This window comes from Metarhizium robertsii, assembly GCF_000187425.2.
Source record: "Metarhizium robertsii ARSEF 23 chromosome Unknown MAA_Scf_7, whole genome shotgun sequence".
Classification (NCBI taxonomy): Eukaryota; Fungi; Ascomycota; class Sordariomycetes; order Hypocreales; family Clavicipitaceae; genus Metarhizium; species Metarhizium robertsii.
In genome coordinates, this window is record NW_011942215.1 from 981,590 (window position 1) to 1,000,900 (window position 19,311).

The 19,311-nt window shown below is 54.3% G+C and overlaps 8 protein-coding genes across 8 annotated transcripts; 4 read left to right on the forward strand and 4 right to left on the reverse strand.

The window, feature by feature from the left end:
* Positions 1–1,245: 1,245 nt before the first annotated feature.
* MAA_00676 (uncharacterized protein) lies at positions 1,246–2,577 on the forward strand (the record flags this gene model as incomplete). Its single annotated transcript, XM_007818674.1, has 5 exons — positions 1,246–1,302; positions 1,390–1,450; positions 1,531–1,664; positions 1,723–1,906; positions 1,973–2,577. The coding sequence occupies 5 exons, from the start codon at positions 1,246–1,248 to the stop codon at positions 2,575–2,577; spliced, it is 1,041 nt and encodes a 346-aa protein (XP_007816865.1).
* A 407-nt stretch (positions 2,578–2,984) lies between these two features.
* MAA_00675 (LSM domain-containing protein) lies at positions 2,985–3,414 on the reverse strand (the record flags this gene model as incomplete). The annotated part of the gene is made up of 2 exons (XM_007818673.2): positions 2,985–3,182; positions 3,304–3,414. The coding sequence occupies 2 exons, from the start codon at positions 3,412–3,414 to the stop codon at positions 2,985–2,987; spliced, it is 309 nt and encodes a 102-aa protein (XP_007816864.2).
* A 746-nt stretch (positions 3,415–4,160) lies between these two features.
* Positions 4,161–7,670, forward strand: MAA_00674 (DNA excision repair protein Rad2; the record flags this gene model as incomplete). Its single annotated transcript, XM_007818672.2, has 1 exon — positions 4,161–7,670. The coding sequence occupies one exon, from the start codon at positions 4,161–4,163 to the stop codon at positions 7,668–7,670; it is 3,510 nt and encodes a 1,169-aa protein (XP_007816863.2).
* Positions 7,671–8,120: 450 nt separating this feature from the next.
* MAA_00673 (FtsJ-like methyltransferase family protein) lies at positions 8,121–9,179 on the reverse strand (the record flags this gene model as incomplete). Its single annotated transcript, XM_007818671.2, has 1 exon — positions 8,121–9,179. One exon carries the CDS (start codon positions 9,177–9,179, stop codon positions 8,121–8,123), a length of 1,059 nt encoding a protein of 352 aa, XP_007816862.2.
* Positions 9,180–10,241: 1,062 nt separating this feature from the next.
* Positions 10,242–11,431, forward strand: MAA_00672 (Transcription elongation factor S-II, central domain protein; the record flags this gene model as incomplete). The annotated part of the gene is made up of 3 exons (XM_007818670.1): positions 10,242–10,376; positions 10,600–11,358; positions 11,423–11,431. The coding sequence occupies 3 exons, from the start codon at positions 10,242–10,244 to the stop codon at positions 11,429–11,431; spliced, it is 903 nt and encodes a 300-aa protein (XP_007816861.1).
* A 516-nt stretch (positions 11,432–11,947) lies between these two features.
* MAA_00671 (Cysteine synthase/cystathionine beta-synthase P-phosphate-binding site) lies at positions 11,948–13,282 on the reverse strand (the record flags this gene model as incomplete). The annotated part of the gene is made up of 1 exon (XM_007818669.1): positions 11,948–13,282. One exon carries the CDS (start codon positions 13,280–13,282, stop codon positions 11,948–11,950), a length of 1,335 nt encoding a protein of 444 aa, XP_007816860.1.
* A 305-nt stretch (positions 13,283–13,587) lies between these two features.
* MAA_00670 (uncharacterized protein) lies at positions 13,588–15,257 on the forward strand (the record flags this gene model as incomplete). The annotated part of the gene is made up of 3 exons (XM_007818668.1): positions 13,588–13,930; positions 13,999–14,975; positions 15,048–15,257. 3 exons carry the CDS (start codon positions 13,588–13,590, stop codon positions 15,255–15,257), a joined length of 1,530 nt encoding a protein of 509 aa, XP_007816859.1.
* A 252-nt stretch (positions 15,258–15,509) lies between these two features.
* Positions 15,510–18,617, reverse strand: MAA_00669 (alanyl-tRNA synthetase; the record flags this gene model as incomplete). Its single annotated transcript, XM_007818667.1, has 3 exons — positions 15,510–15,680; positions 15,741–18,349; positions 18,539–18,617. 3 exons carry the CDS (start codon positions 18,615–18,617, stop codon positions 15,510–15,512), a joined length of 2,859 nt encoding a protein of 952 aa, XP_007816858.1.
* Between the last annotated feature and the right edge of the window lie 694 nt (positions 18,618–19,311).

The window sequence follows — 19,311 nt, forward strand, 5'->3', positions numbered from 1 at the left end:
GATGCCTGGCCAGGCGGTGCCCTGGTCTACGCAGGCTGTTCTCTTTAACCCTAGAATGGCTATCCACGGACGGTAGCGGCAGGACCGGAAGTTTATTTGAGTCTTTCAGCCCCGTTGGACAGAACCCATGTCGCCAGGCGAGCTAGAACGCCTAAAACGGGCTGCCAGGGCCAAGGGCGGTTTGCAAGCCAAAGGCACGAGGAAATTGAAACAGACAGGACGGGAGATTTGCTTCGCGCATCATGTCGAAAGCTCCGTCATGGAACCACGACGCGCAGACTGAAGCGTGGAGATCCAAGCGTTTGGAGGGGGGTTAGTTTTACTCTTCCGCATCCGGAATGGGACGACGACGACGATGATGATGATGATGCTGATGGGGCCGGTCGCCATGTCTCGGGTCTTTCAGCCACAGAGGCATTGAAAGTTGGAGATCCCAAAACTGGGTTCTTGGCAGCCAACAGCGGGTTCAATGCCGAGCCCAACGAGGGATCCAAGGCCTGAGACATGCCTGCACCGCCCAATGTAGCGAAATGCGACATGGAGGCTTTGCGTCCGGGAACCCCTGGCTCAGCGTTTCCCTTTGGTTTCGGAGGCTCCCTTGGTGTTTGGTGCGATTGATGCTACTCACTAATCCTGGTGCAGCGCAAGACAATTGACCTGCTCGACTAGTTACAGGCAGCCGGCAACTAACCGAGGGCACCTGGGTCACTCCGTACGGTAGTCGATAAGTAGTTGGGTACTAGTAGTTGGAACAGTCGCCAGCCGTCTGATCCAGGACAAATCAATTAATGCCAAAACGGGGCCAATCGTGACACTAGTAGCACCCAGAGTTAGCAGACCGTCGACACCAGTTGGCCTTGATACCCGCCCTGCCGCCTCAGTCCGCTCCAGTCTGCTGGTGCCCCACTTGACCGCCGAGCCCATCCAGGCGATGACGTCGCCAACGAAACCACAGCTCCCTGCTTCCAGCCCGCCTGCTTCGGTCTCCCCCCCAATGACGATCTCTCTCTCGTGCTCTCCGCAAAAAAACACCACATGCATTTGGCCACCACCTCAGGCTCCATATAACCCATCGCCATCTCGCCCTCCACATCTTGGCTCCCATTTGATACCTATCCATCTCTTGACTTTATATCGTCCTCTGATTTTGCTTGTATTCGCTTAGCTGCAGCACTCCGAACCGCATCTGAGCCCGACTAATTCACTCTTGGTCACTCGAAACGCCCTTCCGCCTCGCCCGCCGAAATGCATCGCACCTATTCTATGCGCACCACCCGTGCGCCCACTGCATCCCAGCTGCAGGTACGCTGATCTGTCCATGACAATCGGCCCCCCCAATGTGCCTCGATACTTACACCTAGAATCAATTGCTAACTTCTCGCTCTGTAGAGTCCGCCTCCGCCTCCCTCATCCACCAAATCCGGTCGCTTCTTTGGAAAGGGTAATTTGGGTACGTGCAATACGACAGAAGCCGTGGTAGTTTCACGCATTCCTTCGACGAGACCAACCATACTGATCGCTCGAATGCAGGTCATGCCCTGCGCCGCAATGCAGGTGGCGCCTTTGGCCCCGATCTGGCCAAGAAGCTGGCGCAGCTCGTCAAGATGGAGAAGAATGTGATGCGAAGCTTGGAGACTGTCGCCAAGGAGCGCATGGAGGTTGCTGTAAGTCCTTATCCACTCCTATTCTCAACTCTGAGCAGCGTTGACAAGCTGCGTCCAGCAACAACTGTCCATCTGGGGAGAGGGCGGCGATGAAGACGTTTCCGACGTTACCGACAAGCTTGGAGTATTGCTATACGAGATTGGCGAGCTGGAGGATCAGTACGTCGACCGCTATGACCAGTATCGTATTACCATGAAGAGCATCCGCAACATTGAGGCTTCCGTTCAGCCTAGTCGAGACCGTAAGCAGGACCGCGTTCCTTTACTTTTCTGCCAAAAACAAAATGCCTGTCGCTAACCCCTCCCAGGCAAGCAGAAGATCACCGACCAGATTGCTCAGCTGAAGTACAAGGAGCCCAATTCACCCAAGATTGTCGTCTTGGAGCAGGAGCTTGTCCGTGCCGAGGCCGAGTCGCTCGTCGCCGAGGCTCAGCTCTCCAACATCACTCGCGAGAAGGTCAAGGCTGCCTATACGTACCAGTTTGATGCTCTCCGTGAGCATTGCGAAAAAGTTGCCATCATTGCCGGCTACGGAAAGCACCTCCTTGAGCTCATTGACGACACCCCGGTCACTCCCGGCGAGACCAGGCAGGCATACGACGGATATGAAGCTAGTAGGGCCATCATTCAGGACTGTGAGGATGCCCTCACTAATTGGGTTACGGCCAACGCCGCCGTCTCCTCCAAGCTCTCCACCCGCTCCCGCACTCTGTCTCAGCGCCGCCGCAACAACATTCGGACCAGAAATGAGGGCGGCCACGATCTGTCTGCACAGGACGCTCCTCTGAATGATGGTGGCTCTTGGGTGGGACGCCACGGCGAGGAAAGCGAGGAGGAAGAGGAGGAGGAGGAGGTTGGCAGCGATATCAACGCTGAGGCTCGCGGCCGTACCAAGGAAGCTCTCGCCGCTTAAGCAGCACCGCCATGTCAACAAAATCAACACGAAACGCAAAATAGGAACTCAATCAATTACGGAACAATTCTTTGGGAGTCACCACAATTCGGTAATAGCTGGAAAAGACGCCAAGATTGTAGTGATAATGACGGTAATAATTTCAGGGTAGGCTGTGGCTCCAAGGACGGAGTTTGTGGCAAGTTTGGATGACGGAGTGACTGCTTGTTAGATGGCTTGGATATCCTACGGGGAAGTTTCTATTATTAGTGTACTCTTAATACCATGTGTTTGTCATTATCAAACGTCCCAGTGTTGAGCTTATGCGCATGTCGTCATGTGAATAGACTCTGATTGTCCTTGCTGCGATGGGAGGTATATTGGGGGGCATGCGTATGTAGTAGGGGGTATCATTCTATACATTGACCTCAAATAACCTGGCGCCCGCTGACCTGGCTCGCAAACTCCTCCAGCTCCATCCTGACTATGTGGTGTCCCGGGACGACGACGAGTCCCAGATAGCGCGACGTCCTGTCCTCCGTGGTGGTGCCGTCCGGACCTTCCACCAGCCGGGGGCGGCTGGGCTGGCGGTACTCGTACGTGTTTGCTAGCACGATGTTTTTGTCCTTGCGTAGATTTGGTCAGTTTTACTCTTGAGCGAAGAAGACATTGCAGGTGCGGTGCGGAAACGGCGCTCCCCGGATGGATGCCGTGGGCACGGGGTTCGTGGTGTGGCGGCAGACGTACCGGGTCGGTGCATTTGAAGGCGCCCCAGAAGAGGCGGCCGTCTGTGGTGTGCACGCGGAAGTTTTGGTTGAGGAGCGAGGAGAGGTATTCCTGCGCTTGGGACTTGTCCATTGTGGTTTTATCTATATTTGTTGCTTTTTTAGGCCGGTGTTGAGGGAGTTGGTGGGGAAGGGCGTTTGGTGTTGAGGTGGGCACTGTGCTTTCCGGCTTAATAAGCTGTTTGGTGTTGGGCTGATGGGCTTTAGGGTATTGTGTGGTGATTGACGATTGTTTAGACAAGGTGTTTCTGAGACGTGCGATTGGCGGCGATATTTATATTGGGTGAATGCGCTTGGTGGGTGATGGTGTTGGGGATGGATCTCTCTCAAGCGTACGGTGTTGTGCATGTGGCTGGCAGATGGTGTGGCGAGCATCTGTAAACCTCCGGCCTAGGGCTGCGGCATCTGCAAAACGAATATCATCCTCGATAATAAGATTTATGATATTTGATTCAATTTTTATTTAAAAAAATTTTGGCCGAGGCTTTTCTGAGCCTTCGAATGGTCATATGAGGCATCGTGGAAGGCGGTTGACGTCGACATCTGGACATCTGGACTCTGGAAGAGGCTAAAGAGGCGTAGAGCCGCAAGGAGTAGAGGACCCACAAGTCGACTCAAGTGCGTCACAGTCTCAAGATTCACACCCAGTGCCGAGTCATCGTGAATTCCGTCAACCCTTCATTTCAACAACGCAGACATGCCTCTTGTGCCCACGTTTCCCTCGTAGTCATGAAAGCTGGCTGTTTCAAAATCACAAATCATGCAATCAATACACCGAGGTTAGTCTGAGACAACCATTGCTAGCAGAGGCCTGCCGCCATGGGTGTGAACGGTCTCTGGACCGTTGTGCAGCCATGTGCGCGTCCAACCAATCTCGCAACACTCAATCGCAAGCGCCTCGCTGTCGATGCCTCCATCTGGATCTACCAGTTCCTCAAAGCTGTCCGAGACAAAGAAGGCAATGCCCTGCGCAACTCCCACGTAGTCGGCTTCTTCCGCCGCATTTGCAAGCTGCTGTGGTTTGGCATCCAGCCTGTGTTCGTCTTCGACGGCGGCGCACCAGCGCTCAAGAGAGCAACCATCCAAAGGAGACAAAGAAGGCGTGAGGGCCGAAGGGAAGATGCCGTTAGAACTGCCGGGAAGCTTCTCGCTGTGCAGATGCAGCGGGTCGCCGTCGAGGAAGAGGAGAGGCGAAAGAGAGTGGACGACGGGGACTTTGCAGCCAGAGAGGAGGAAGCACTACGCGAAGAAATCCCCGATGCCAGTAACATCGCGTACGTTGATGAGATTGGTATGACGCACAAGGAAAAGATGCAATCTCGACGATTTCATAAACAGGATGCCTATCATCTTCCCGAGCTTGAAGGTGGCATCACACCCATGGGCAAATCAGATGACCCGCGAATCATGAGCATTGAGGAGTTGGAAGAGTATGCGCGGCAATTTAACAATGGCGAAGACATCAACCTCTATGACTTCAGCAAGATTGACTTTGATGGCGATTTTTTCAAGAGCCTGCCGCCTCCTGATCGTTACAATATCTTGAATGCAGCGAGATTGAGAAGCAGGCTGAGAATGGGCCTTAGCAAGGACCAGTTGGATGACATGTTCCCAGATCGTATGGCATTCTCGAGGTTTCAGATTGAACGTGTCAAGGAGAGAAATCATCTTACCCAAAGGCTGATGTATGAGGTTGGCATGGTTGGCACAGATTTGACACTAGGCGTCAACGCTCGTGTTGCTGGAGAAAAGGACCGCGAGTACATTCTGGTCAAGAATGAGGGTGTCGAGGGCGGATGGGCACTCGGCGTCGTCAGCAAGGAGAAGGACATTGGCGAGGCGCATAAGCCAATCGATGTGGATGCTATTCAGGTTCATTACCAAACAAAAAACGAGCAAGATGCAGAGGAGGATGACGACGCCGATTTTGAAGACGTCCCCATCGAGGGATTAAATCGACTACCAAAGCCAAGGCCGGGTTTCACAGCTGCAAGCCTACAAACTGCGCAAGAGATTGCTGAACGGCGGCAGCAATATTATGGTAACCGAAAGGACAAGCTTGAAGAAGACCAGGAGATGGAAGGCTCACTATTTGTTGGAGAGAGTAACGACCAAAACATCCCCATTCTCGAGGCGGCCGCACAAGACCGACTGCATCCTGAGGAAGAAGATGATTTGAATCGCGCAATTGCCATGTCCCTCAAAAACCAACATGAGCTGGATAACGAGTCTGGGAATGATGACCTTTTCGAAGATGTGCCCATAGATCAACCTGAATGGACACAAAAAGCCGTCGACGCACCAAGGCCCATTATTGGCAGGGGTGGCTCCATGATTGCCCACATTGTGAACAATAGAGCAAATGCCTCTATTCCCAAGCGCAATGAGGCAAAGAAAACTACCGATAGTGATAGCGAGGATGACATGGAGGCTTTGCTGGCCAAGTCACGAATGGCCAAACGGGCTCAACCGAAACCAGTCATGGAGAATAAGAAGAACCCATTTGACGGACCACTTCCATTCCCAAAGCTAGATTGGGGCTCATCGCTGTTTTCAAAGCCGCCCGCTCAGAAGGACACAAACAAAATTGTTGAAGCTGGCGTTGCACATGAGAACAATGCTGAAGATGACATGGCTGGCGGGTTTGAAGTAGAGAAACAAGTTGGAGATGAGCCGGCACCATTGCCGCCGTGGCTAGTTGACGACACGGATATTAGAGATTCGTTGAAGAAGCAGCAGGATGCAGAGCGGGAGATAAATGCCGAGGATAAATTGGAGGCAGAAGAGGAAGAGCGCCTTCGACGGAAGGAGATACAGGACCGCATGATTGAGATTGATTCATCGTCGGATGACGGGAGCGATATTCAGATTGTAGAGATTCCTCCTTCGCCGACACCAGTAGCGGATGAGGCAGATGGAAAACAGGTGCCAGCCGAAGAATCACAGGCGCAAACGCCCCCAGGCAAGCGGAATAGCCCAGCAGAATCCCCAGATTCAACTTTTGAAGATGTAAAATCTCCTCCGGCCGCCGAAAATTCCCTTTCACCGGGACTTGGAAACAAATCCGAGTCCCCAGAACCAATGTTTGAGGATGTGCCCCCCGCAGAACCAACCATCACTACTCCTGGCAAACCAACAGAGAACGACTCGTCATCTCCCCTGTTTGAAGACGTCCCGTCAGTACATCCCCCAGCCTCAAGCACTGCCAATCCCGCCACAGAGGCAGACGACCCCTTTGCCGACATTGAATACGAAGAATTCAGCGATCCCGAAGATGAAGAGCTCATGGCCCAAATGGCCGAAGAAGCCGAGGAACACGCTCGCTTCGCCAGCGAGCTCAACAACAAATCGGCTCAACAAAATCGTGAAGACTACGAAAAAGAGCTCCGGCAGCTCCGTAACCAACAAAAGAAGGACCGCCGTGACGCAGACGAAGTCACACAGGTCATGGTTACGGAATGCCAAGCCCTCCTCCGACTCTTTGGTATCCCCTACATCACGGCTCCCATGGAGGCAGAGGCCCAGTGCGCAGAGCTCGTCAAGCTAGGCATTGTGGATGGCATCGTGACGGATGACTCTGACACGTTCCTGTTTGGAGGCACGAGAGTGTACAAGAACATGTTTAACAGTAACAAGTTTGTAGAGTGCTACATCGGCAAGGATCTGGAAAAGGAACTGTCTCTTTCCCGAGACCAACTCATTTCACTCGCGCAGCTCCTCGGATCCGATTACACGGAGGGTCTGCCGGGCGTGGGACCCGTCACGGCCGTCGAGATCCTGTCGGAATTCCCTGGAAAGTCGGGCCTGGAGAACTTCCGCGAATGGTGGACTTCTGTGCAGTCGCAGTCTCGCCCAAAGGAAGCAGACGCCGCGTCGCCGTTCCGCAAGAAGTTCCGCAAGACGCAGGCCACGAAGCTGTTCTTGCCGCCGGGCTTCCCCAACCCAGCCGTGCACGAGGCGTATCTGCACCCCGAGGTGGACGACTCTGCTGAACCGTTCCAGTGGGGCGTGCCTGATCTAGAGGGACTGCGAAGGTTTCTCATGGCGACCATCGGGTGGAGCAAGGAGCGGACGGATGAGGTGCTGGTCCCCGTGATAAGGGACATGAACAAGCGCGATGTGGAGGGGACGCAGAGCAACATCACGAGGTTCTTTGGCGGTGGCGTGGGTGCTGGCGCGAGGGAGGCGTTTGCGCCGAGGGCGAACAAGGTCAAGGGGAGCAAGAGGATGGCGGCGGCGGTCGAGAAGCTGAGGGCGAATATGGGAGATGCAGCAGGTGAGGGGACGAGTAAGAGGAGGAGAAGGGACGTTGTTGACGACGATGAATGATGTCTGACTTGTTATGTCGTATAGGCACCTGGGACGCACCCAACGGCGTGAAGTAGGAGTCCAAGAGTATTTTGCTGGGTGATGTACGTGCGTATGCCGTGCTGTGCAGGGGGAGATCATGAGCGGATACTTGGCTATAGAGGAACACATAGATGGGGGAGCTATCTTGATCAGCCGGATTCAACAACGCGGCATGTTGAGGCCGAGATGAGGTGAGTCCTGTTAATAGTTATACGTACGTATCAATCCCGTAGTATCCTGTTCCGCGCTTGAGGTACTTGAAAACTCAAGAGGGTATTACTAGTTGATAAGATATTGGTGTATTAACCAACACTCTTTAGATTTCATACTTTATATTTCCGTAAAGACTGTTTCGGGGAACTGTGCAAAGACGTTGTCTACTCAAATGTCTCCCACCTCCCACCTCCCACCTCTGCTGCCATAGTCCAACTAGTAGTCGACGTTCAAGACGCTAAATGGATTCCAGTTGGGATTGAGTTTGCGTGCCAGTCTCTTAGCATGCAAACACTTCGAAGGCGGCGACTGCTTCGATCCCTTGGCGAGACTCTTGAAAAGCGACTCCAATCCGTCTGCTTGAGCTTCCCAAACCGGGGCAGCCAATTCGATCAGCAATTTGCCCCGGTCTTCAAGCAACTCGGATACAGCTTGAACCTCCTCGTCGACAGATTCCGCGCTCCCGTCTGCTGCCCCAGCTTCTCCCAACGTATTCCTCCACTTCTGTCTCCATGTCTCAATCGCCACAGCAGCTTTTTCGCTCCGAGTCTGAACCTTCTTGGCAACCAAGTAAAACGATGAAGTTGTCTGATGCCAAAGGCGATGTTTATATAAGCTGACTTCCGAAAACTTCCAAATCGAATCCAGCAGCAAAAATGTGTGTACATCGTCTGCCTTGCGCATCAACACAACAATAGTCCCATTCTCCCGCAGATGCTTCATGGCGATGACGAGCTGGGCCATCAGGATGCGAATATACTTGGGGGAGTTGCTCCAGATCTGTCTTTTACCGGGCATCTTTTTATTCTTCCTGGGTCGATTTTTGCCCTTCTTGCGCGTTGCTTTGGTTCTCGGCTCTCTCACCGGTCGTTCCTGGCAGAATATGAGTTCGTATTCTTCGCCGGCCGGGAGAACGCTCTCCATGGTTAAGGATGTTTCCATCTGGTGCGTCTTGGGGATGTCGGACACTCCCACGTCCCCGGCTAGTGTGCCGACATTCTTGAGCACCGAGTGCACGTTGTCGCTTTCAAAGCCAACCGGGCACCCTCCCTCCTTGCCTGGGATCGAGATGCCTGTGATCCTGGCGTGGGGGTAGCGGTCCAGGACGTGCTGTGAGAAACCGCCGACTGCCATGCCCGTTTCCAGCACGGAGGGCTGGGGAGTTTCTTCGAGGATTGATAAGATTTTTTGGTCTTGGTCTAGTTCCTCAGACATCTCGCACCGCATTTTGAGGTAGGGGTCCTGCCTTTCTTTGCATAAGTTGTCGTCTGGCATTTCCCATAGTTTGTGCTTTGACCAAGCACGTTTCAGCTTGTAGTATTCGTCTACATCTGGATTATTCGATCCCTATCTGCGGTTAGCTGGCGAGAAGGGGGCTGTATACGACATGAGGATAAATCTGTATCTTACTTGTTGACGAATCTTGTGGAGCTTTGCATACTGGGGACTATACTTAAGAAAAAATTCTGTATACATCGCTTGGGCTGGATGCTCCAATTTCAACGTTGAAGATGATGAGGCAGTCATTTCGGTTGCTGTCGGAGCATGCTGGAGCTCTTGATAGAGTAGAGGTGTTTAACTTGTGTCTGCTTGTATGCTGACAGCTTGTAAACTGGTATGAGCGTCTTGTGTCTGTGGATGGTTGAAGAGTAGGCATGGTTGAAAGGAGACAAGCTTGGATCTATATATGCTACTGATACGGCTTGACCGGTGAGGTCGGCTGATTGAGAACACTTTCTGAACATGTCTGATATTCCCAGGCGATGGGGAAAATGGAGGGATTGTTGCAGCAGACGTAACCACGGGACTACACAGACTTGTGTGTGAGCGAGGAGAAGGCAGCCTGTTCATTCAACCTTGGTATGTAAGCCTCAAACTGCACGTTTCAGGAGTTTTGTTTAAGCTGTATCCCGTGACTCTCGGGGGCTTCTTTTTGTGTATGTGTGCGTGCGCCTGCTCTTTCACTTACACGCGTTGCTCATGAGCTGAACTAGGAAGGTACATGCTCCCGGGTAGCCCCACAGCCCGCGAACAACGTCGGTAGCGACCGGCTAAACGTCGGTCGCGTCAACGCCGTAACGGATTGACGCAACTGGCCGGACAAGGGAAGGGGGTGGCACCGGGGCGAAGGAGGGCGAAGGAGGGTCAAGACATCACACACAGTCCCTGAATCTCACGCGATCAAACGCCGAAGACATTTGTTCCCACCCCACGGCACCATCTGCCAAACTCCGGTCGCGAGCAAAGCCACCTTTGAGCCTAAGAAACTTAACGACCACGTTGCGACCACACACAGCTCCCCGCCGCGCATTGCCATCGCCCATCGTCGTAGTCGCCATGGATCAACGAGAGCTCGAGTCGCGTGTAAAAGCGCTGACCAAGTCGGTTGCTGCCAATGAACCGCCCGAGAACGCCATCAAGTTGCTGGAATCACTTAAGAAGGATGCCAAGCCTACAGAGGAGATGCTGAGGGTACGTTTTCGGCGCTTTCTTGCTTTGCGAGTTCAGACCGTGGAGGATGCACATGTCGTGGGATGACTCGTCAAGACGTCATGCCTTGCTGACATCAAACCTCATACACCACGGGAGCTTCGTGCGCGCGCATCACATCATCTTGTCCAACATTGTCCCGCCGCCCTGTGGCCGTCCTCAAAACCCCCTTTTCTATCTAGATCTCTAACGTCGCTTTCAACAGGCTACAAAGGCCGGTGTTTTCGTCGCAAAGCTTCGAGCAAACCCCAACAAGGAAATCGCACGATCAGCCGCCGAACTCGTCATCAAGTGGAAGAAGCTCGTCGAACAAGAGAAGGCCTCAAGGGCGCAGCGGCCAAAGATGGGCTCACCCGCCGCGGCGCCGGCCTCATCCCCAGTCCCGCAGGCAGGCTCTGCCACCGGTGCCAAGAAGGCCTTCACGGGCGACCCCGAGAAGCGTAGCTTTACTGCTGACGGCGTTGAGCTCAAGCGAACCAGCTCGGGCGTCCGAGACAGGTGCATTGGTCTCATCTACAATGGTCTCGCGTATAGGTCGACCGAGTCTCCAGACGATGTCATCGCCAGGGCTGTTGCTGTGGAACACGCCGTCTTTATCGAATTCAAGGAAGACGAAGGTGAGGGATATAAGAAGAAGATACGGTCTCTCTTTGCGAATCTCAAGACAAAGTCGAACAAGGACCTCGGCAAACGCGTCATGTCGGGAGACATATCGCCCGAAAAATTCGCCAAGATGACCGACGAAGAACTCAAGAGCGAAGACCAGCGCAAGAAGGAGATTGAGCTGGAGAAGGAGAACATGAAGAGGGCCCAGGTCCCCATGGCCGAGAAGAGCATCAGCGATAGTTTGGAATGTGGCCGTTGCAAGATGAAGAAGGTCAGCTACACGCAGGCTCAGACCAGAAGCGCGGATGAACCGATGACGACGTTTTGCGAGTGCATGAATTGCGGCCACAGGTGGAAGGTATGTCGAGCTGCAGATCAAGCTCCCAGTCAGGTTCGTCTGTGTGCTGACATTTTGCGACTAGTTCTCTTAAATACAAACCATGGAAAAAGAAAACCGTACTTTGGCTGTACAATATTTACTATTCTACCAGGGGACGCAAAGCACGTGAGGTGACAACGGGTTAGGAGAGGCCAGCGTTTCTATCGTTCTACAGTTTTCCGGGTGTTGGTTTGCATTTAGGAGTGCGGGTTGGGCTGTCTGCAAGACGACGATATAATTAGGACGGGAGTTACAGGTTTGCTATACACCAGTTCAGACGTAATCTTTTTCCTTCTCCCTCTTTAACATTTTTCTTTGTACATGATGGAGCGGGCGGGCCTAGATTCAACACTCTGGTGAGGATAGTCCAGAGAAGTCGGAGAAACAGCCCGGGCCAGGCACCTGTGAGCATGGAGAGTTGCTCTTGCTAAGAGGATACAATCAGTGCGTAGATTATACAAATGCCTAGCTGTGCTACAAGGCGGCCGTTGCCGAATCTACAGTGACACCGACGGCATTATTCAAGTCGGGTTCCTGGTATCATGTTATGAATAAAGATGTCGTCTTCTCACTCCTCCTGCCTCGCTATACCCAGCTCGCCAAACAGATCCGAAGCTTCCTCATCCTCCAGCCCCATTTCCTTGATCCTCTTCCAAAACTTACTTAAATGCCTCGTGCCGGAATCGCAAAGCACCGTAACAACCTTACTGCCCTCCGGTAGCCCCATGGCCGTAACAACCGCCGCCACACAGTTCACGCTGCTGCTGCTGCCGACAAATATGCCGTCATTCTCAACTAGCCACCTCGCCATACGGCAGGCCTGCTCGTCCGTCACCTTGACCGCGTCGTCGATCAGATCCCTCCCCGCTTCAAAGTTCTCCGTCACGCGGTTGATGCCGATCCCCTCCACCATGGAGTCAACCTGTTGCCGCCGGCGGGTGCCCTCCTTCTCCGTGTTGGAGTACATGACGCCGTGCTTGACCTTGTTGAACAGGCCGCTGCCCTGGGGGTCCGCCAGCACGATCTTCACGGCGCTCGCCTTGGCACCGAGCCTCAAGTAGCGAGCCACGCCGGCGATGGTGCCTCCCGTCCCGGCGCCGGCAACAAACGCGTCCAGGTCGCCGCCCGTCTGGCTCCAGATCTCGGGCCCTGTCGTGTTGAGGTGTGCGTGCCAGTTGGCCTCGCTCTCAAACTGGTTCGCGAAGAAGCCCCTGCTCCCGTCGGCGGAGCTGGCCGTGTGAGCGTCTGCCCGCCGGCGAGCAAGGTTGACAAAGTGGTCTGGGCTGGTGATGGGCGCAACGGCGACGCGCTCGACGGCGGCGCCGAGGTGGTGAAGCAGGTCCGACTTCTCGAGCGCCTGGTCGTCGGGCATGCAGATGTGTGCCTTGTAGCCCCTCGCGCGGGCCAGCGTGGCCAGCGAGATGCCCGTGCTGCCGACTGTGCCCTCGTAGATGGTGTCGCCGCGGTGAGGCACGAGCAGGCCGGCCTTCTCGGCCTCCTGGATCATGTTCAGCGCCACGCGGTCCTTGGGGCTGTTCCCGGCCCCGTTGAGGAACTCGGCCTTGGCGAGGATGACGCGCCCGGTCGCTCTCGAGAGCGACTCGATTTCAATGAGCGGCGTGTTGCCGATACATGATGCGATGCCGGTCCCGGCGCCGGGATCCCCACGGCTCGGTGACGGTGGTTGCGACTCGTGGTCTTCTAGTTTGAGAGGCTGGCCCCAAAACAGACTGCTTCGTCGGCGGTCGCCGGGACGAGCTTGTGAGCGGCGGCGCGTGTGCTGGTAGCGGTATTCGAGATCGGGGTATAAGTCTTTGAAGCCGAGTGTGACGAGGATGCCTGCCCCGAAGGCTAATGCAACGGCTGCAGAGCCGTAGGCCTTGGGGTGATCACTTAATGACATGGCTGGAAGGTCATGAAGTCATTTCAAATATATGGGAATGCGCCCTGGACTTGACTTAAGTCGAGAGGTTGCTTTTCTATTATATTTTTCTGTGTGTGCTTGAACAAATCTGATGTCATGAGAATTGGCATAAGGTTTGTGAGTTCCGTGGGAAGGCCACAGTGCAGCCACTCAGATGCTGGAACAAGGCGCTTAGCCCCACTTAATCTTGGAGCTCTCTTCGCGGCCAGAGACGAACGAATATTGACAAACCCTGGAAAACCTCACGAGAGCATCACGAGAGCTCAACCTGCATCTCGCCAGCCATGGACTCCCCCATCGTGGCCCAGCTCTTCCGGCAGCTGTTTCGCAATCGTTCTGCAGGATGCCAAGCGCGGGTGCAGCAATTACGCCGTGGATTCCCTGCGGCCACCACAAGCAGCTACCGGCATCGACATCACCACCAGCAGGCGAGTTCGTACGCTACGCGAGCCTCCCGAGACCGTGGCATGAAATCAAATGAAAGTCGCTGGCAGCAGAGAACAAACCTCCTGCCCGAAGACAGACGGGAGGAGTTTGCGCAGTACCCGTACATTTCCATGTCGGAGCTGAAGAAGCGCAAGGAGCGGCCGAGAAAAGTCAAGATGCTTCTCCGTGACTTTATCGACGGTAAGCACGCGTTGTATTTTCCCGCTGCAACTTGACATATACGTACGTTTCTAACAACTCTGAATTAGACAGCTTATACAACCCTTCATACGGGTACTTTTCCAAACAAGCCGTCATCTTCTCCCCGGGTGAACCTTTCGACTTTACCACTCTCCGCGACGACCTTGCCTTCCAGTCCGAGCTCGGCCGCCGCTACACCTCCTTCGAAGACCATCTCGACGACGTCGAAGGCGAGAACCCAACCCGCCAGCTGTGGCATACGCCCACGGAGCTCTTCCGCCCATACTACGGCGAGGCCATTGCCCGCTACCTCGTCACCAACTACCGCCTAACAACCTATCCCTACGACGACCTGCTCATCTACGAAATGGGCGCCGGCAGAGGCACCCTCATGCTCAACATCCTCGACTACATCCGCGAAGTAGACCCCCAAGTGTACGCCCGCACGCGGTACAACATCATTGAGATTTCCACCAACCTCGCCTCCCTCCAGAACAAGCACCTCCTGTCGACGGCCGAGTCGCGCGGCCACAGGGACAAGGTGGACATTGTGAACCGCTCCATCTTCGAATGGGACCAGTACGTCCCCTCGCCGTGCTTCTTCCTCGCCATGGAAGTCTTTGACAACTTCTCCCACGACTGCATCCGGTACGACGTCGCCACGGAGGAGCCGCTCCAGGGACACGTGCTCATCGACGGCGACGGCGACTTCTACGAGTTCTACGTCCACGACCTGGACCCCGTGGCCGCACGCTTCTTCCGCGTCCGCCACGCCGCCACGGGAGGCAACTATCCGCGTCCGTACCCCACGAACCCTGCGCTCAAGTGGCTGTCCACCAAGATGCCCTTTGCCGCGAACCTCTCCGAGGCCGAGTACATTCCCACCCGCCTGATGCAGTTCTTCGACGTGCTGGAAAAGTACTTTCCGGCCCACAAGCTGCTCACCTCAGACTTTGACTGGCTGCCCCAGGCCGTGAAGGGGTTGAACGCCCCCGTTGTGCAGACGAGGTACCATCGGAAAATGGTGCCCGTCACAACGCCGCTGGTACGTACAACCGCCCAGTGCCATCATTTCAAAGAAGGACCCATCCCGTGCCGTGTGCTGATCATGTCGTAGGTTCACCAAGGCTACTTTGACATCTTGTTCCCCACAGACTTTCGCATCACCGAGGCCATGTACCGCGCCGTGACGGGCAAGCTCACGCGCGTCATGACCCACGGCGATTTCATGCGTCGCTGGGCATACGTGGAGGACACGGAGACGAGGAGTGGCGAGAATCCCCTGTTGACCTACTACAAGAATGCTAGTGTTCTTGTTACCGTCTAGTGTGAATAGACCGCTGTATATATGTATCATAGACCGAGACGTATACCCGACACGTACGCAAGGCAAATAGAACCTCTTCTATCGTTTCGAATGGTGCCCATTGAAACATGACGAAAAAAAATTCACATAAATCTTGATTGGTATTTACCATGTCCCTGTACCAAGTCATCCATCCATCCATGCCGTTGTTAAATACATAGGCTCCCATGGTTCCCATAAACAACTACACCAACAACACCTACATACAATGCTTTAAAGTTTTTCCTCGAGCCATTTCCTTGCGACTTCGACCGCATCATCAATGTTTTCGGGTTTCGTGCCCTGGCCCTGGCGCGTGGGCTCCTTACCGCCTGACCGGCCGCCTACGACGTCTGATACCACCGACGCCCATTGCTCGGCGGTGACGCCCTTGGATGCAAGGCCCTGTGGGAAAGAAAAAAGTCAGTCATGAAATTCATCAGGTGAATGAGTAAGAGAACTTACGGATCCGACGTAGACGCCGTGCACGACGGCACCTTCCTCCTGACTACCTCCGAATATATACACCGACTTGGTCTTGTCCTTGGCCTGGAAGTGCTTGAACACTTCTGTCAGAGCCTTGGCGTTGGCACTGATGGGGAGACGGCCGACGAAATAGTCGACGTCCTCCTTCTCCTCAAAGTGCTTGATGACGCAGCCTACAGCCGCACCGGCCTCGGCCTTCTGGCGCTTCTTCTGCTCGGCGATGACAGACGTCGCAATCTTCTGGAAGCGCGTGTTGAGCTCGTCCTTGGTGAGGGTGGAAATGACGAGCTGGCTGAGCTCCTGCGAAACAACCTTGGTTTGGGCATCCTTTGCAGGGCCAAAGGGCATGGCTTCAAGGATATCTAGCTTTTTGGAGAACTCGGCCGCCTCGCGCTGTACTTGATGTGCCGCCTCGCCAGTGTACGCAATAATGCGGCGGATTCCCTTGGCAATGCCGCTCTCTTCGACAAGAATAAGGTCCTTAATCAGGCCGGTTTGCTCAACGTGGGTACCGCCGCAGAATTCAACACTGTATTGACGCCACTCCTGCTTCTTGGGGTCCTTGAGCATGGTGTCAACGTCCATGCCAATGGAGACGACTCTCACAGGGTTGGGGTACGTTTCGCCAAAGACGGCACGGACTCCCTCGATCTGGCGCGCGAGATCTAGATCCACGTCTTTAGAAAAGATCTTTGAGTTGCGGCGGATGTATTCATTACTGAGGGTTTCAATCTTGCGAAGCTCCTCAATCTTGACCTGGCTCTTGTGTGAGAAGTCGAAACGCAGCTTCTCATTGTCCACCAAGGAACCTTTCTGGTTGATGTCGTCGCCGAGAACCTCTCGCAGGGAGTGATTCAGCACGTGCGTTCCGGTGTGGTTGTTGCGGATGGGAGAACGGCGAAGTTCGTCATACTCGCAAATAACCTCATCCCCTGACGACAACGCACCGTACTCGATGTAACCGCTGTGTAGAATGAAGCCACCATAGTTTTGGACATCCATGACCTTGAATTCGACAACGTCGTCAATCACAATTCGGCCCGTGTCGGCGACTTGACCACCAGATTCAGCATAGAAATTGGTCTTGTCCAGCAGGATACCGATGGCGGTCTTTTCTGGCAACTCTTTGGTAGAGTTGTGGAAGGTCTTTCCATCAAAGATAAGTTGAACCTTGCCCTTGCTGTCGCCCTTCACAAACTTTGCATCGTCGTCTGTTCGAGCAACTTTTTGCTGGTCAAGCTGGGCGATCTGGTGAACATCAAGTTTGGCAAAGGTATCAACGGACGCCTTGACAGCCTTGCTCGCTTCGCGGGCCTTCTCCTTGGCAACGCTGACTTCACTCTCATCAATCTCAAGGCCACGCTCCTCAGCCATAATCTGGGTCAAATCAACGGGGAAACCAAAGGTATCGTACAAGCGCCAGACAACATCACCATCAAGCTTCTTAACACCGGCCTTGGCCGCCTTTGCTGCATACTTTTCAAACTGGGCCTCGCCACGGTCCAGTGTGCGTGCGAAAGCCTCCTCTTCCTCATCAAGAATTTCCTTAATATCCAGCTGCTTCTTAACGAGCTCGGGGAACTGATCTCCCATGTGAGAAACGAGAGCAGGAAGGATTTTGGAAAAGAAGCTGCCAATTTCGGCATTAAGGTACTTGCGCGCATATCGCACTCCTCTTCTGAGAATTCGTCGAATAACGTAGCCGCGGCCGTCGCTGTTGGGAACGGCACCGTCCGTAATCGCAAAGGAAAGAGTTCGGATGTGATCCGCAATCACTCGGTAGGCGGTGTCAATACCATCAGCATCGTCCTTGCCGTACTTATCTGAGTACGGTCTTACGCCAGTGACTTCTTGAATCTGTTTGAATAGAGGGGTGAAACAGTCGGTGGCATAGTTAGAGTCGGTCTCCTGGAGCGCGGAAACCATTCGCTCAAAGCCCATACCCGTGTCAATGTGCTTTGCGGGTAGAGGCTTCAGGCTGCCATCCTTCTGGCGATCAAACTGCATGAAAACGAGGTTCCAAATCTCCACGACCATGGGGTCATCCTGGTTGACAATATGCGCCGCATTTCGCCCGCCGATTTTGTCGTAATGAATCTCACTGGAAGGACCGCAAGGACCCTGGTCACCCATTTCCCAAAAGTTGTCCTTCATATCTCCAGGAACGATCTGATCCTCGGGCATGCCGATATCCAACCATAACTGCTTGGCCTCGTCGTCCGGGGGCAGGCCAAGCTCCTTATTACCCTCGAAGTAGGTCGCATATAGTCGTTTGGGGTCGAGTCCATAGACCTTTGTGAGAATCTCCCAGGCCATCTCAATAGCCTCCTTCTTGAAGTAGTCGCCAAAGGACCAGTTGCCCAACATCTCGAAGAAGGTGTGGTGGTAGCTGTCCTTGCCGACATCGTCGAGATCGTTGTGCTTACCGCCCGCACGAATGACTTTTTGAGTATCGGCAGCACGCTTGAGGTTGGCCATGGGATCGGACTGGTTAATGGTGCCGAGGAAGATGGGCTTGAACTGGTTCATGCCCGCGTTGGTGAAGAGCAAGGTGGGGTCATCGTAGGGAACGACAGAACCAGAAGGCACTGCATGGCGTTGGTTAGCATGGTGTTTTTTCGAGCGACATCGTCATATGAGTGAAGTATTCAAAAGCAATCAAAAAACGTCTCGACACGATTCCTTGTTCGCCTTGGCTGGCATTTGACCGTGTGGCAAAACCTCGTCGACGATGGCCGTCTGGGCCAGGTTCATGAAGGAGGGGCAATTTTGCGTACCTATTGTATGACCCCGCTGCTGCATATAGTCAAAAAAGGCCTTGCGCACCAGCGCAGACGGCCATTTGAGCTCGCTCATGTTGGACGAAGATGATAATCGGCGCTGGTCCTGGTCAGAAATTGCAACGGCGGGATGTTGCAGTGATGCCGAGCGTGTCGCGCGTAACGTGTGGAATCTCAAAGTGCGGACTCGGCAGAGCGGCGGGTGGGTTTTGTAGAAACTTCTACAAGAATGAGTCAAGGCGGATGCGGAAGGAGCCAAAGGTACAAAGGGACCGGCAGCGCCTGCACCCGCCACCGTCGCGGTCGCCGTCACAGTCACCATCCGTCCAACAGCTCGAGTCCCGCAGCCACCACCAAGGCCGAAGCCGCAGCTCCCAAGCGCGCGCATCTGCCCGATCAATCAATCAATCAATCAACCAGTCAGTCAGTCAGTCAGTTATCGAGGCGATCCAAAGACGCAGGCAGCGCGACGCTGGTCCGCTCACGACAAGCCCAATTCCTCAGACCCGACGCTCCCCAGCCCCCGTCACCCTCGGTATCGTCCCAATCCAGACGACTTTCCCGCAACCCATCCAGCAACGTCGTAAAAGTACCGAGTAAAACTCGCCGGGTTCACCAAGGCGCAACCTGCCACAGCACCCTGCCTGTTGTTGCTTGCACGTCCCCGAGAACCAGATTCCACATCGGCCGGCCGACCTAGAGCGTGCGCGTGGTTTAGATGCAAATCTGACTCTGCGACGCGGCGCCGCGCTTGCGTAGGAGGAGGTGAA